Raw genomic sequence first — 17,850 nt, forward strand, 5'->3', positions numbered from 1 at the left:
AACGTATTCTCCTTTAATGCAACCCTATTAGATCAATAAATAAAATATTTATGATTCATACTTATTTTTTACATATTAGATTGAAGATTTTAATATCTACAAACACGCACAGCGCTAAGATATATATTTCTCTGAAAACCGCACGTTAATCGGTTAAGCCGGTCGATCGGTTAGGAGGAGTTCTTAGACATCACACGTACAGAGGAATCATATATATAAAGATAATATTGGTCGGCCTCGTAGTGTAATGGTTAACGGGTTTGTCTACCATGCAAGAGGTCTCGGGTTCGATTCCCGATATGGTTGATATAAAATATTTATTTAAAAATGTGTTTTTACACTAAAATATTGCATATTCCCTGGACTGGTATTTAAAGCGTAAGACTGATCATCTTATCTACATGTAAAAAAAAAATTGTCAAGATACACTGCGATTGGTGTACCAATGCAGTGCCCTATGCACCACTAGGTGCGGAAAGGGGTTGATAATAAAAAGGTAGTATTATTGTTACGCCTTAAAAACAAACAAAAAAAATAGTTTAACTTAACTCTTAAAAGACCGTGCTAAAACTTATAGCTGATAATCTTTTAAAAAAACAAAGAGACGTACTGTTAAGTATTACTACTGACAATTAATATACAATTAATAATTTCAACGGGCTTGTTATGGTAAAATATATGAAAAATCATAATTTTGTCGGCCATTTAACTAATGTGCGCTCCCGCGCACTGCCAATAACTGACTAAATTAAACAAAACAGAAAAACCCTCACGATATATACCTTGTCTTATGCGTGGTTAATGTATATATCATGCTATCTGGATGCTGTTGTCTCTATCACACAAACAGCGTCTCTGTCTTCCTTGTTTCAAGTTCTTTACGTGGAGGGAGCAAGTATCATCACGTCATGTTACGTCGACTTTGACAAGCAAAACAAGTAGTACAGTAAAAAGCACAGACTGTTGACATCGGTCTACTCTAAGTTCTATTCAGTATGTCAATCCCTTCCGCATACGCGTCACCTTTGCTTATCGTTTCACTATACGCCAGACAAACTGAGCAAAACAGAGACAGGAGATAGCTGGTAACATATTAATACAACGTTTTTTTACATTAAAAGAGATATTCAAAACATGTATTGATTAAAATAAAAACATAACTTACCTCTGAAAGGTTAAACCATCGCTTTTCCAGATCGATTTGTGCAGTATGTCAGCGTACATCTAGGCATTTTAGTAATTGCGGGGAGACAAGTAGCCGGTGAACGAGACAAGTAGCTCGCAACAGACTAAAGTCCGTACAAATTCATACAAATTTAACTTTCCAAATCCGATGTAAAAATGTCCATTTGCAGATTAAGAAAAAAAAACTTAATCTTAAAAAAAATAAGAGAGATATACCAAGTCTTGTTTACTCTGTTGACTCATTTTACACCATAGCCAACGCAAGAATTGAATAAAAAACTTTTAGCTACCCTTTTCTTTAAAAAAAATAGTTTTATTGTTTTACTTTCAATTGACCCAAAACATTTATATAAAATACAACAAATACCGAAGGACACTCTTGATTGTTTATTCTTTGTTAAAAATAGTTTTAATATTTTCCCGACAAATATCAGCATACGGTTTAAGTAAAATTACTTTTTTTTTGAAAAATAAAATCATGTTTATAAATTATTTTCTTAAAATTCTGATTCTAATCTATGTTAAGTTTCCTAAAGGAACCCTCAAGTCCGAATGATTCCATTGTTTTTGGCTTTCCAGGTCTTCTACTCTCATCTGAATAATTTTCAAGTTCTTGGAGAAAGAAGTCTCTCGCGTCTTCCATCTTCTTCTTTGTCTCATCTGAAATATTAAAAAACTTTTAAAAATATATTTCATTCTTTGCAAAGTGTCATTTTGTAATAAAAAACGTCGGCACGAAATCTTAATTATAATGTAGTGAAACAAATTATTTAGTTATGAAATGAAAGATAAAATAAAAAAACACGATGAATTATACATTCGCAGGAGTTTCGTAAGAGAAAATAAAAATATCAATAAAACTTCTTGGTAAAATTTCAGTTAGTTTTATTAGACCTTTTAATGGCAAAACAGAAATATAATATTTATGTATGTATCCTTAAACACTTTGTCACGGATCTGCATATATTTAAACATTCCTATTATAAAATATAAGATATTGTGCTTACTTAATGTGTTACTAGTTGTATTTCCCAAAACTTTTGTCTTAATTTTTTTTAAATAAATATTTGCGTTCTTATGGTTTACCCAAATATTTAAATTTTGGGTCATTTTTGAGTGGGGTTCGAACCTCGGATCTATGATCCGTGAGTCCGCAACAAATAAAAGCCACGGGATCACTACATGATTCTAATAATCTGTCATTCCGTTTTATTTTCCAAGATATATAATTTAACATTGTAAATTTACAAACTAAAAAATACGGAAAATGTTTTTTTTACAGGTTTTAAATAATGCAACAACAACAACAAACCATCACGCCGTTTCTCCGTAAGAGTAGGCAGAGAAGGTAAAACGCCACATTACTCTATCTTTGCATGCAGATCTCGCTTTCTCGATTATTCCGACCGTTGACATGTCCATCTTCAAGTATTTGTAAGATTTAATTATGCCATGTCTTTCTCGGTCTTTCTCTATTTTTGCATCCATCAACACTTGCACTGTAAATATTTTGAGCCGTTATCTCGCTGTCCATTTGCTCTACATGTCCAAATCAGCGCTGAGTTTCTTTCTTGATTTTGTCGAAAGTGCCTATCCCAGCTATACATTATATGCGGATCTTGACATTTGTGCATCTATCGTACATCGTTTTACCACACATTCACCTGAGAGGTCGCATTCCGATAGAATCAATCCTACTTTCATCCCTGTTTTTTCAAGCCTATTGAGTCGGGCCATTAGAATCGGGACCAGGACTTCATTGTGAACTACTAATTTTACCTCTTGCCACCAACATGTATTTGTTTATTTTTAATAATTAATATTGCTTAATCTCAATTTCAGTTCAATAAAAAATTTTGTTCTATAAAAATTTATTGTTTTTCAGACAAGTGTAATTAAATGTTCTCTCCCTAAGTACTGGATCTAAAAAAATGTTCTTATGTCCCAAAAAAACCTTTTAAAAAAACAGTATAAAATATTGAAATGTTATAAACAATTTACCAGTCCCAAAAATGCAAATTTAGGCAACTGCGCCTGTTAGTCTAATAAAACAATGTATGTAGGTACCAAGGAATGCTCATTTTTTCTAGTTTATTTTACTGTTTTAACATTTTGTGCCGATGTATATTTACAATTGCCGAACTTATTTGCTTATTTGCTCGATGTATTTTTTTTTTTTTAATGGTAACTTAAAAAAAACATTATTAGTTTCTAGAATTTCATCTGTTCATGCGCTTTGTAACTGCAAGACGCTTGATAATGAAAACCTAGATTTTATGTAATTTTTTTTACTTAATAACATAAACCACTTACAACTAACATAAACTTCAATTGTAGAAAATAGGGTTTAGATTTCTAACTGTCCATGCGCTCTGTAGCTGCAGGATTTGTCGTAATCTAGAATTTATCTGTGATTTTGTTAAAACCACACCAGTCACATATTTGTAAAATGAAAATGGGGGCTAGATTTCTTACCGTCCGCGTGCTTTGTAGCTGCAAGACATGTTGCAATCTAGCTTCTGTATGTTTCTAAAATCTAATTATATGATACCTATAGCCTATGCGCTTGGTAGCTGCAAGATGTGTTAGGATGTATATTATACAGCGCCTTTGGGGTGATTTTTACATTAATTAACTATGGAGCTTTATCAAGAAATATCTGAAAAAAAACGTGAATATTCGTAAAAGCCTTTTAATATTCAAATAACTTCATGCTTGATAATGCTTGAGTTCTCCCTGTACATAATATGTATGGCTGTGGAACTTTCGTATTAATACAAAATTAATTATACAAATTTTAATTTGATAATTATCAGTGACACAAAGGACTATGGAAACGAGAATGCTGGGTATTTCATCAAAAGACAGAAGCACCGATACATGGTTAAAAGCGAGATTCAAGGTCATCGGTTTGTTTCACAGGGTTGCCAATCAGAAATGCAGCTGGGCTGGTCATACAGCCAGAACCGCAAACTCTAGACTAGATGGGCTTTAGTCCCGGAATAGCGACCCAGAACAGGCAGAAGAAGTGCCAGCAGGCCTCGGCAAGGTGGTCTGATGACATAATACGGATAGCAGGAAATTGTTGGATGCGGTTGGCTCAGGACAGGAAGATGTGGATATTTAAGAGAGACCTATGCTCACCGTTGAAAAATAGAGGGCTGATAATGAAGAGCTATTTCAAGATAATATTCATGCGAATCTTTACAGACAAGTAATAGATTTATGAAAAATTATAAAGATTTTCAATTTTTTAATGAAGGAAATACTACAATTTTTACCAATCAATTCCTGTATTGTGTAGTTTTCTCCTCCATATTCGACAGGCAATTCAGATTTTGGTATAACTTGGTGCAACTCATCCAAAGTTCGGTGATAGCGTAGCTGAAAACATAAAGAATACCATTGAAGAGAAGGTAATATAGAAGTCTAGGCATCTACAGGGCTTATGACCTGTCAATGGCTGGTTTAAGTGGCCACTTGACACACTGTGTAACATTCACCATATTTCTCATATTTGAACATCTATATTCCTTCAATTCTTTTATCCGTTAATGTTTGTGAAGTAAAAGAGCTGAAACCATTGTTTTTCCTTTATTTTTTGATAAAGAATACCATTTCGGGGGTATTTCACATTCTCCTTGTAAATCCTGATTAGCTTATATGTCCTACTAAATCACGTTTATTAGGACATTTTAGCTGATTATCGCAAATAAAATTATAAATCTCATTTAAATAGTCGCTAAAGTTAACTAAAGGTATTTTCTCTGTTTGAAGAAAATTTAAAAATGGCGTCGCCTGTGTTATCATTATGACATGAAATATCTCATTTTTACTGCGTTAAAAACCGTTTATATTCGAAATATCGAAGTGAGAATCCAAGATTTTATATTCAATTAGATGGGTATCCTATCAACAAGATAAAAAATTCACATTCTATCACTTCTTCACAATATTTTAAATAATCCCACTTCTCATGTTTATCTGAGAGAGCTCATCCAACATCTTACACAACACGGACTATCTCTTCGTTCTAGTAACGAGAGAATCCTTTTAATACCCTGTCATCGCTCTAATTTTTTTGCCTCCTCTTTCAGAGAAGTAGCCGCTTGATTGTGGAATAATCTACCCACTAATGTTAGAGAGGCCCCTTCTTTATTTACATTTAAGTCAATATTGAAATGTCACCATCTAAATATTTAAATTGTTCCTTTATCCTTCTTTTTTCCTTCCCATCCCCTCGCCTCTCTTCATAGTATTGTGTTATTTTGTTTTATATGTATATTTATTTTTATTAATCTTTGCTTTTAATTGTTGTATAAAATTGTAAGATTCAATATGTCCATGTATTTATAATTTTCTCAAACTAAACGGTTTGGGTAGGTAGGAAGAAATTGCCTTAAGGCAATATGCCCGCCCTTATATGTATATTTATTGTATATGTAATATAAAGTGTCAAATAAATAAAAAATATCAACTAAACACAATTAAAATCGATTATGGTTTGTAAAAAGAAACGTTATCTCCGACGGTTTCGTAACCTAACCGAGTTGTATAGGGTGGGCCTTAAATGTATACCTAGTTTCAATTACCAATAATTTAATAATTGTAAAACTTTCAAACGTTTTATTTATTTTTCAGAAACTACAATAAATGGAAATTTTAATAATATCTAAGTTCTAAAAATTATGTTGTCCAAGTGAGTTCCACCAACTTATTCACATTGTTAAATTCGTGATCATATTTATTCCTTTCACATGCATACTGACATATTTAAATTAAATAAAATAAACTTTAAAAAAAACATAATTATTATTGTTTTCATTAAATAAATCGGAAAAGCTAAAGAGAAAATACTAAAACAGAAGAATAAAGCTTTCAAAACTAAAACGAACTACGAAAAAAATACTAAAGATTCACTGTAAAAAGTTACCTTAATTATTGATTCTGATAAAACTTATGAAAACTAACAAAACTATCACGCACGCACTTTGTTGTTTCTCCGTATTGAACAAGAAATCATTAGTATGATGTACTAAATATCAACGTGCCAACAAAAATATTCATTTTTTTTAGAACAGAGCTATGAGAAGCATTTTTCGTCTGAAATGGGATTCCTATGTCAAGAATATTTACTGTCAGGCAAAAATACTTCCTTTCAAGGTAATAGCATTGCATAATATCACAAACACTATTTCAAATATTATAAACCTTTCTGCTCAAACAAATTTCAAATATGCATTGATATCGACCGCTACAATAGACGAAACTAAAAAACCAACATGTATCGAAATTTCTGTCAACAAAGTTCGGCAAAAAGTCTCTGAAGAATATTAAAGTTCATAAATTAAATCACTTTTATTAAATGACCGTTTACTTATGTTCTACGAGTATGTTGTGTCAATCAATCTTTCCTCGTGTACAATAAAATTTTAGATAAATTAATAAATTGCTTTTTTAAAAATATAATTATCTTATATTTTTTGTAGTGTGATTATATTTTTCGTGGTCTGGCAACATTGCGCGGTGAAAGTGGGGCAAAGTGGGAGGTTTTTTGGACACAGTCTGATGTATTTAAATATGTTTCAACGCTCGTTCTGAACTATTCTTAATTCTATGGGTATTTTATATAAATTTAATAACTATGGATTTCATTATTTTTAAAAATTACTTAATTCCGACACCCAGTCACAAAAATATTAATTCCATAAAATACTGCTGTCAAAAACCACATATCACATCAATATTTTTTGTCGATCTTTTCACGAATAGAACCTCTTGCATGAATGCGCCAACAACTACATTATGAGGCAAACTTATATTCACTATGTTTCCCTTTTCAGGATTTTCGGTTGCTATCATTAATAACGTTATCACAGATTACGTTTTTATTTCATCTACCGAATAGCATTCTTCGACCCGCCCTGACACGGATAAAAATGTATCCGTCTGCAGTATCTACCTATTATTACGTACTGAGATTTTGTTCTGACGCAAGTCTTACAATGGACCTTTACTCAGGAAAAAAATATAATTTAAAAACCTCTTAGCATATCCACATGTAATAAAAATAACGACTGAAAAAGTCTGATATTTCAATAATATTTTTAGTAATCTAAATTTCATGAATAAATTATTTAGGAAACATGTGTTTGTCTTGACAATTATTACTGTTAGAATATTCATGTAAGAACCATTATTTAGCAGTTTTCTTTCTTGTATTATTTTATTTGTACGCCATAAGGTGATTTCCTTCTTCTAGTTAATAAAAAAAATGATAATTCATTTTTTTAGCTTCAATACGTACCTAAGCGAAAAAAACAAAATAATATAGATACTCAAATAGAAGTAGCATTATTCCTATACATTCGTTTATCAATAAATACATTCGATCAGAGGCGGAGGACTCTGTGAAACAAGTGAGGCAGAGCCTCACCAAAAAATCATTGCTATTCCCCAGTACTGTATCAATGCAATCAACTCGCACTATATCAATTAAAAACGTCGTTAGTAAAAACATCATTATTTCAATTAACGATACGGTTGAATTTTGCTTGAAAATAACGAACAGAGGATAATATAACACGAAATACGTAATTACAGTTTTTGAAACATGCTAAATACATCTTTACTGCGATTGCATAAGGTTAATTTTTGAATACGTGGGATGACACACGTAAATATTAAGCCAACTGAAGCGATGTTTTTGAGAGCTTCTAGTTTGTGTATACGTATTACTCAATGGCGTCATGTTTGTGAGTGTAAGTGAGTTTTGTTTATCACACATCCAAACAAGAAATTTGAACTGAATACAAAGATTTCTTTGCCTCAATAATCTTGTGGAAGGAAGAAGAGCGTGGGTCCCTGGTCAACCGTCCACCAGCGACTTTGTCGCTAGATTAATTGACATTTTGACATTGAAAACGACTTTTTTTAGCGACAAATAAATTCTGGCGACTTTTAAGCGAGCTGTCAATTGTCAACTGTCAGAAATTTTACTCCCTAAAATATAGAAAGGAATGGGAAGACAGAAATTTCAAGTTTATTTTATTAAAATTAAATATTTTTGTCTATTATGACACGTAAAAACATTTTTGTCATTAATATGACATGTAACTTATAAAAGTGATTTTCTTATGAATGTTGATAAATCGAAAGTGATGGTTTTTGAAAGGGATGAAAATATAACTAAATGTGAGATCAGTGTGAACGGAGATATTCTGAATCAGGTAGAAGAATTTGTGTATCTGGAAGTATGTTTACTAGGGATGGAAAGACCGAGAAAGATATTGAATGGAGTGTGAGTGCCGGGAACAGGGTGAACGGTGCACTGAAACCTACTTTGGCAAACAAACGTTTATCGCAGGAGGCTAAACTAGCAGTTCACAACGGAGTTCTAGTGCCAACTCTAATGTATGGGAGCGAAGTATGGAATTGGAAAAATGATGATGAAAGTAGGTTAAATGCTGTCAAAATGCGATCCCTTGAGCAAATATGTGGCAAAACGGTGTATGATAGGTGCACAAATGTCGAGATCCGTGAACTGTGTAAGGCTGAGATATGCCATATCGACAGAATCAAGAAAGGGGTGCTGCGTTGATTTGGACATGTAGAGCGAATGGACAACGAAAGAACGGCTAAAAGGATTTACTATGCGAATGTCGATGGATGCAGAAAACAAGGAAGGACGAGAAAGACATGGCACTAGCAAGTCCATCAAATACTTGTAGATGGACATGTCAAAAGTAGAAATAATCGGCGAGCGTGCATAAGAAGATGTATGAATGTAGAGGAAGCGAGGTCCGTATGCCAAGATAGAGTGATATGGCGTTCTATCCTCTCTGCTTACATGGCGTGATGGTTTGTTTGTTGTTTGTTTGTTTGTGAATACAAGTGCCCTTTAAGGGATTTTTCACGTTAGAGGCGCTGAACAAATTGCCGAAATATAATTTTTCGGTTGGTATGGATAGAAGTACGAGTATAAAGTAGGATTGGAGTATTGTAAACTCACACTTTATATTATCTCTTAATATGGGCTTCACTAGAAATATGGATAGAAGTACGAGTATATAGTAGGATTGGAGTATTGTTAACTCACACTATATATTATCTCTTAATCAGAGCTTCACTAGAAATATGGATAGAAGTACGAGTATATAGTAGGATTGGAGTATTGTAAACTCACACTATATATTATCTCTTAATCTGGGCTTCACTAGAAATATGGATAGAAGTACGAGTATATAGTAGGATTGGAGTATTGTAAACTCACACTTTATATTATCTCTTAATCTGAGCTTCACTAAACATATGGATAGAAGTACGAGTATATAGTAGGATTGGAGTATTGTAAACTCACACTATATATTATCTCTTAATCTGAGCTTCATTAGAAATATGTTATCAATGACGCCACTGCATTCGATGCCAATAGATTTCAACGCGAAAGAAAAAATAAAAATAAAGAAAGAGAGAAGTGTAAACACACACATTAAAATGAAGAAAAAAATACATATTTAAATTTTGAGTCACAAAAATACATAATTAAAAGATTTGAAATAAAATGTAATTATGAACTTACACGTTCTTGACTTTTTTTGGGAATTATTTGATTCAGCAGGGCTAACGCAGATTCCACCCCAGGAGTGCAATTAAGAAATTGGCCACCCTTGTTCCTCAGCGGTAAAGCTTCCTAAAAATGTTCGTTTCAATTATACAAATATAAATATACATATTACAAAAATTGAAAAATTATCTTAAAAGAGACCATCATTGAAAATTATAAATTACACATCATGAAACATTATAAATTTAATTTATCTCAAATAACAATGAAAAACACTGAATTTAATGAAACATTTACCAATTCGGATAGTTTTATAATGTATTAATAATTTTTTTTTCACGTGTAATGTAATAACCAAATTGTGGTCCCATGGTTGTATTGTACAAATGCTCCTATACCCCAACTTGGTTTCCATTTTTCCAGCACAAGTCATTTACGACTTCTAGGAAATTGACGTATTTCTCTTTTTTAATGAAAAAATCATATGCCACGTTTTTATTTTAAGAAAGTTGTACAAATAAAATTTGAACATCTAGTTAACTAATAAACTTAACATACATATACAAAAGTAATGCAAAAAACGAAACATCTAGACGCTTTCACCGGACTATCTCTTCTATCTACCCATATGTTGTTTGTTTTTAACAAAAACCATCGCCATCCCCGAAACAATGCGATTGACTCAGCACCCAGCAACCCTTGTGTTTTTTGGCAACAGAATAACATCTTAAGTCTTTTATGATACAGATTGTTCTGAGTATCCTGTTTTTTTTGTATCCCTATTTTAGCTGGTTTTTGTCAGTTGAACAAATACGAACTGAAGCGACGATAATATATGTCAAATCTTTGTATATCTACTACAACTCAATATCTTCTCCCTTCCCCATTGTGAGCTTTCTGCATGACGTATTGATTTTTAGTGCTCAGAAAGAGAATGTCGGTCTCGCGGTGTAAAGGTCAGCGCGTTCGCCTACCATGCGAGAGGTCTCGGGTTCGATTCCCGACATGGTTGACATTTATTTAAAAGGGTGTTTTTACACTAGAATTTTTTAGACAAAGACTGGTAGGTACCTGAAGCGTAAGACTGATCATCTTACATTCATGTAACAAAAAATATCATAATACGCCGTGATTAGCGTACCAATGCAGTGCCCTATGCACCATCAGGTGCCGAAAGGTAATGGTTATGATGATAATGATTAAAGAGAATACTGAAACAATAATTTATTGGAATGCGGCATAACGGGGAAACATCACATCCTACGAATACCGATAAATATATATGAAATGTATTTAGAATAATTAATTGTATTTTCAAAGTCAATGTGGATATTGTGGAGAAATATTTTTAAAGATAAATTTAAGATTTTTTTTTTTAAATATGTCACTAGAAAAACGCGACACGTTTGGAGTCGATAGTTGAAGTTGAAGATTTGTGACAATGTTTTAAACAAGTTTGAATGGCCGGGAACAAATAAAATGAATCGTGGCGTATTGGGGGCGTGTCCAATGGAATGGCTGTTTTAGCGGGAATTCAAAATGACAAATTTAAAAATATTTTTTATGCTACTTATAAGTAACAAAAAAATCTTAGACCTTAATTACTTGATAATTTATTTTTTTAAGTGATATTGAAATCGCATTTAAATACAAATACTCACCACAGAATACACACTCAATTTCTTAGCGCTATTGACCGTCAAATGTGGTAACAAGTCTGTGAACTTCTGAGCAAAATCTACCATGTTATATTGCCCACAGATCACTGTGTGGTCATCATTCATAATGGTGTATGTTGTTATCATATGATTTAGGCCTATCAAATCATCCACGGGTATTCCACTTATCTTTTCTATTCTTAACAACTTCACTCTGGGAGAATCTGATGTTCCCGTTTTTGGAAGCATTAAAATTACTCTGAAAAAATGTATACATTTTACTTTCTTATAAAGTAGGGTTCAAACTGTCAGTAGGGTCGCAGTGAGTCACATCTTGCTGGAGGATGTGATTCTATAAAATGCTGTGAATAACCAGTTGCATTCCACGGGCAACACTTCTGACTAGTCCTACTAGTTAGCATCCACGTCGCGAACCCTGAGCAATAGGATAATACACATAACGGTGTGATCACAGCAGATAACGAGAGGATGAAAGGCGAGTTACTGGCGCCTCCAAACCAGAGCTCACCAGCTAAGGGAAGGTAACTCCAACAGAAAAATCCACGAGATTAAGCAACGGGAAACCACTCTGATCATCTTTTCCCGGGAATCACTATGGCGAGTACATCCAATAAGCAGTTGTCCTGGCTGCGGAATATAAGAGTAGCGCAGGACCGAGATGCTTTCGCTGTAGTGATCGCCAGCGTCGGGAAGACCTGTCAAGGCACCACAAGAAGAAGATAAAGTGATCAACTTATTTATTGGATCCATTTTTATTAGAGTTGGTGTGTACCCGTGCTCCTGATCGACATACCTGCCATAGATCTTTTTATTTTGTGAGTTCTAGAACCAACTATCACATGCACTTGCCTGTCCTCAGGTTCCAGTGATAGAGTAATCAAAATGAGAATAAGACTGATATATTTGGTTCTCTGGACTTATAAACTACAAAACTTTATTAAAATCCATTTCAAATTTAGTAATTTGTTTCTCAAAAAGAACGCTTACTAATTATATATTTTTTTTAAAGTATAATGTCGGTCGGTAGCAGTTAATTAAATTACATGAAATTTTTGATATTACTGAGGTCAATCAATTCAATGTAATCTTATATTTGTTTCTTAAATACATTGTTGGTAATACTACAATATATTTCTAATCTCCCGGTAATATGTTTTATAAAACATGTACAACTCTTAAACGTAGTTAAGACTACAATGAAATAATAATAATCTGAGTTTGATAGGTGTTTTTAAAATGGTTCAAATTAGCATACCCCAAACTCAAAAGTTTCTGCATTTTTGGTGAGAGTGGATCGAGCAAATTAGAAACTTCTGGAAAGGTGGATTTTAATAAATAGAAAGTATCTAATTTACTTTTTGCTTTTTCAAGGCTAAATTTACACCCCCTGATGAAAGATAATATCCATTGATCACCTGAAACAATAATTTAACATTATTCAAATTGTTTCAAAAAACATGAGGAAATAATGTACTTAATTTTGTAATTTCGTTTACTTAGAATTGTTTCTATAAAATATTTTAATATGACACAATGCCGAATGACTTACTTAGTTTTATATGTTGTAGGTGAGGTTGCTTAGACATCCATTCTCTAATACTCGCAATGTCATCTTCGATACTTCCATTTACCCCCTCGCCTAGTTGTTCCTTAGCTATCTTTGCTAAAACACTATTCAATTCTCTGACTGCCATTTTAATCGCTATTAGAAAAAAAAACACGGAATTAAAAGAATCACAACTTTATCATCGTTTAAAATAATATTTTGACACACCTTTAAACTACCATATTCTACCTACCAAGCATTAAACTTTTTTGATAATTATTTATTTATTACATATATGTCCTAAACCAATTACAACAATGTAAATATATGCACATGAAATTGAACAAAATGAATATATAACTTTGGTATACAATATATTAAAAAACACGATCAATATATACGAACTCGATGCCAATCCATCTTCATCCCACATTGAATTAATTGAGAGGAGATCTGAGAAAATCCGGAAGATCTATCCCAAAGAATTCCAAGTTATGTGACTAATTGACTAATCTACACATTCTGTACATTGAGGCATAAAAACAAGAGTTGCTTTTAAAAGATTTGATAAACAGCAGATTTCGACTTCTGGTGACACGATTAGGAACATGAAAATAAATTTATTGCAACAGATATGGGACATCACTTATAGCATTAAGGATTTTGAAAATGCATGCAAGGTCCATCTCAGTTCTTCGTTTCTCCAATGTTAAAAGATTAAAAGATTGAATAATTGTTCTGTTCTATAATAAGAATAATAACGTCTTTGCAATCAGAGCAACCATACCACTTTTCTTAAAACACGGTGATGGACAAACTCGATTTTGAAGAAGCGTATTCTAGATGGGGTCAAACTAGTGAGTAATAAAGAGTTTTGATGGTATTACTATTTTTTATGTCCGTCTTCATTTTATTGATAAATTTGAAAGGTTTGTTTACAATATAATAAATGTGTCCACGATAGGAGAGTTTACTATCTAAAGTTATTGCAAGATGCTTTATTGAAGAAACCATTGTAAAGGAGAAAAAAAAACTTTATAGTTGAATTGTATAGGTTTTTTCGTCGCAAGAAAGATATTATTTTACATTGGTCAATGTTTATTAAAAGACATTTAATGTCCTACCATTTATTTTACAAATTCAATAAGTTTAAGTATCGTGTTGTCATCAGCAAAAAGCCAGAATTTTATATTTTGAAAAACATTCATAATGTACACTCCTGTCTAGTTTTGAGCGTATGCATCTCAAATTACGCTACTCATCCTTACAAGACAAAAAAACTTGATTTTTTGTTCCATGTGAAGCACAATATTGATAGAATTCATTAGTTAAGTATACCTCGATAAAGAAGCTTGTATAGCTTTGAAACCGGTGGGTAGAAAAAAAAAGTGGTTAAAAACCGAGTTGTGTTATTATTTTATTGTTAACGTAATTTATAAAAATATTAAAAAATAATCGAGCAAGGTGGGCTCTTTGAGGTACTTCAGAAATAACAGTGATTGGAGAAGACAAGAAACTATTGATTTTAATAAACTGTTTTCTCTCACATAGGTCAGACCTGAAAAATGATAATAAAGGATATCTTACACCAATAGTTTGACATTTAGCCAGATGAATTGTGTTATTGACTTTATCAAAAGATCTAGAGAAGTATGTATAAGATACATCAGCCTGATGATTGTCTTCAAAAGCGTTAGTTATAGCAATAGTAAAAGATAGAAAATTGGTTGAAGGGGATTTGGAAGCTCGAAATCCAAATTGCTGATCAAATCAATACATAAATTATTATGAAAATAAAACTTTTTTATCAGTGTTACACAATTTTATTCTTTTACAAGAACACAACTATAGTTTCGGGAGAGCACTCCTCCCATCGACGGGTGATATAAAACTAACATAATAAACACAGAATATTGTTCACAATGTCATCGAATCTAAACAAAAAATAAACATATTAATCAGTGAAACTTAGAGCAGGGGGTTTTTATTCTTATCTAAGGTGTTGGCATATGAATGGATGGTTATCTTAAGTACAGATATGAAAACATGGACAAAACATTAAGTCGAATTTATTTCTTAAAATTTAGCACATAAGTGGAAGTTGCAATAAGTAAGTCTAAGATTTAATGTGTGGGAAGACATCGCTCGGCTAAGAGAGTGTTAACAGACGCGGGTCTAAGAGGGTGAGTGCGGTGAGGGTGGTCGCAAAGGGAACATAGTCAATAAAGGCGAGGGGTGGTTGAATGTGTGATTATTAATTAGATTGTTTTCAGAATTTAAATTTTTGTGAATTTCTATAATTTCTAAATTATTCATGTTACTGCCTTTGTTATTTACTTGGTGCAGGAGTTTTAAGGTGTGATTATGAAATGAGTGGTTACTGTCTATTATATGATTCGCGAATTCCGAGAAATTATTATTGGTCAGGCAACGGCGGTGTTCGTTTAGCCTAGTTTTAAGATTTCGCGCTGTTTGTCCAATATAGACTTTTTTGCATTCGCATGATATCTGGTAAATGCCACTCTTGTTTAGCAGCTCTGTTTTTGACTTAGAATTAAATAGTGATTTGGCAATATTATTATTAGTGTAAAAATAAATAAATTTATAATGAAGTGTTACGAAGTGAATGCCGATTCAATTAAAAAAATCAATACATTTTTAAAAACCGCTGTTATTTTTTTGTAATAAAAGATTCAAGTATTAACAGAACAATATATAACATTGATATGGGTCTATAGTTTTTGACATTTGACTTATTACGAGACTTAAAAATTGGCCCGATATAAGTTTTCCAAGAATCGGGAGGTATGTCACAAGACAGAGGCATATTATTCAAGACACAAATGGGCGTGGACAATATATATCTCTTTATCACAAAACAGATGCTTGATGCCTCTCCATAAGAAGAATCTGGAGACAAATGCTAATGGCGACATTTCTCAGAAACGGAGATTCAGCGGTAACAACGAATGACGTCGAATATGATGGTGATGACGTTTATGATGACGATGAGAGTGACAGTAACAGCGACGGTGACGATGGCGGTGACGGTGACGGAGATTGTAAAATAATTTGGAAAAAAACGGAGACTAAATAATATATCAAAATAAATTTTCAATGTAACTACTGGCCCTGTCACCGCTACAAAACGTTGGTCTTTCTATAACTTCAACAATGTTTTGAGTATGTTCAAATGCTTGCAGACTGGCTGGATTCCATTCCTAGGAAGTTGTTCATATTTAAATTTGTTGCAACACAGAGGGAAAACACTTTTAAGAAGGGGTAATGGAAGTCTAGGCATTTACAAGGCTTATGACCTGTCATTAGCTGGTTTAAGTGGCCACTACAGACACTGTGTAACATTCACCATTCCGCCTTTGTTTGAACATCCACATTACCTCAACTATGTTGACTCTTAAGAAGTAAAAGAACTTAAACCTTTATCATGTGGGTAAGATTCATCCGGTTCAACCAATTCACCCACTAGGCAACTCCAATTTTTATACTTCTTTTTTTACCATGTAGTCAATTCAAAAATGTTTTGAGTATGTCCAAATGCTTGCAAACTAGCTGGATTTTCTCCCTAGGAAGTAACTGGATAGATTTCCTCTCTAAGGAGTCCCAGGTCATAAGCCCTGTAAATGCCTAGACTTCCATATCCCTTCTCAAAGGTGTTTTTCCTCCTTGTTGCAACAAATTTCTATAACTTTATTTATGAATTTTAAATATGAAATTAATAATGTCCGACAGATTCTAGTTAAATAAACATAAAATGATAATATAGTATATTTTATTAGAAATCTACCTGAACAAAAATAATATAAAATTTCTCTTAATCAACAATCTCACACTTTATATCGTTTTGAAAATATATATTTTCACTAAATTTCATACAATATTTAGTATTTTTTCCTCCAGATATGGGTTAATGTCACAGATGATGAGCACTCAAAACAGAACTTAAGTTCCATGGAGTTGAGGTTTTTGTCTCAATAAATGTACTTGTGAACGAAATATTTGTAAATAAATAATTAGAATTGAAACTATGTAAAGCAACAGACCTTAGTTATTAACTGTCTTTCAGTAAAAGTGATTTGGTTGGGTTGGGCATATATTAATATGTCTACTTAGAACCTTGACCACACTTTCCTACTTCACAAGGCAAGGCTTTCTTGTCCTGGACTTAACTACAAGAAGCATACCAAATGTTGCCAACAAACAAGCCTGGAAACAATGTGTGCTAGCCATATGCTTTACTTAGACAGTGCAAATAATGTATTTTTATTAATCAATATACTTACAATTATATCCACGCACCTCCTACCAAGAAACCTAAAACGGTACTAGAAGTAGTGATAATTTTATTTATATGAAGAACTTTGTACTGAGGAAAAATGTATGCACATAATTAATACATTTTAATTCTTTAACGTGTAAGAACGTGGAATACAATAATTAACATTTCATAAAACAAAGTTTCAAACTTTAATCGACCTTTTTTTCCAACTGTTTATACAAAATGGAATACTGGATCGGTGCAGGTAAGAGTCGATGTCAGAATTTAAATGCTTACTTCATGTCTGGAGATTCTAGGTTCAATTCCCGATGAAATCACAATAATTTAATCTGATTTTCAAATGTGAATTATCTGATATAGGTCACTGTATTCAGGCCAATGAGGAAGTTCAGGGGATTTTTATTTTTTTTTATTATTTACGAGCTGAACTGGCTTAGCTATTGTTTTTGCTAAATTTGAGTACTTTTTTGCATATATAATAGATTAAATCGATGGTTTGATGTCAATTATTGTATTTCCTCCAAATTCGATACACGAACACATTTTTATTTTTGTGTTTCGGTTTACATAAATTGTG

General features: G+C 32.6%; 1 protein-coding gene across 1 annotated transcript; it reads right to left on the minus strand.

Moving 5' to 3' along the window:
• Positions 1 to 1,474: 1,474 nt before the first annotated feature.
• LOC148277531 (alpha-tocopherol transfer protein-like) lies at positions 1,475 to 17,396 on the minus strand. Its single transcript, XM_088232780.1, has 7 exons — positions 17,278 to 17,396; positions 12,980 to 13,132; positions 12,686 to 12,845; positions 11,413 to 11,668; positions 9,767 to 9,877; positions 4,467 to 4,569; positions 1,475 to 1,845 (listed from the first exon to the last, which is right to left on the minus strand). Exons 2-7 carry the CDS (start codon positions 13,122 to 13,124, stop codon positions 1,697 to 1,699), a joined length of 924 nt encoding a protein of 307 aa, XP_088088906.1. The 5' UTR covers positions 13,125 to 13,132; positions 17,278 to 17,396; the 3' UTR covers positions 1,475 to 1,696.
• Between the last annotated feature and the right edge of the window lie 454 nt (positions 17,397 to 17,850).

Source organism: Micrasema longulum, unplaced genomic scaffold (genome assembly GCF_059751315.1).
Source record: "Micrasema longulum isolate JH-2025_06_02 unplaced genomic scaffold, ASM5975131v1 h1tg001018l, whole genome shotgun sequence".
Taxonomy (NCBI): domain Eukaryota; kingdom Metazoa; phylum Arthropoda; class Insecta; order Trichoptera; family Brachycentridae; genus Micrasema; species Micrasema longulum.

What these genes read in the sequence shown, in the direction of transcription:
- LOC148277531 (XM_088232780.1), bottom strand. Translation starts at nt 13,124, where the DNA reads ATGGCAGTCAGAGAATTGAATAGTGTTTTAGCAAAGATAGCTAAGGAA. An exon ending in CAGAAACTTTTGAGTTTGGG is followed by an intron (nt 11,669 to 12,685) that starts GTATGCTAATTT and finishes ACATTTTTTCAG; the next exon opens with AGTAATTTTAATGCTTCCAA. An exon ending in CACAATACAGGAATTGATTG is followed by an intron (nt 1,846 to 4,466) that starts GTAAAAATTGTA and finishes TTAATATTTCAG; the next exon opens with ATGAGACAAAGAAGAAGATG.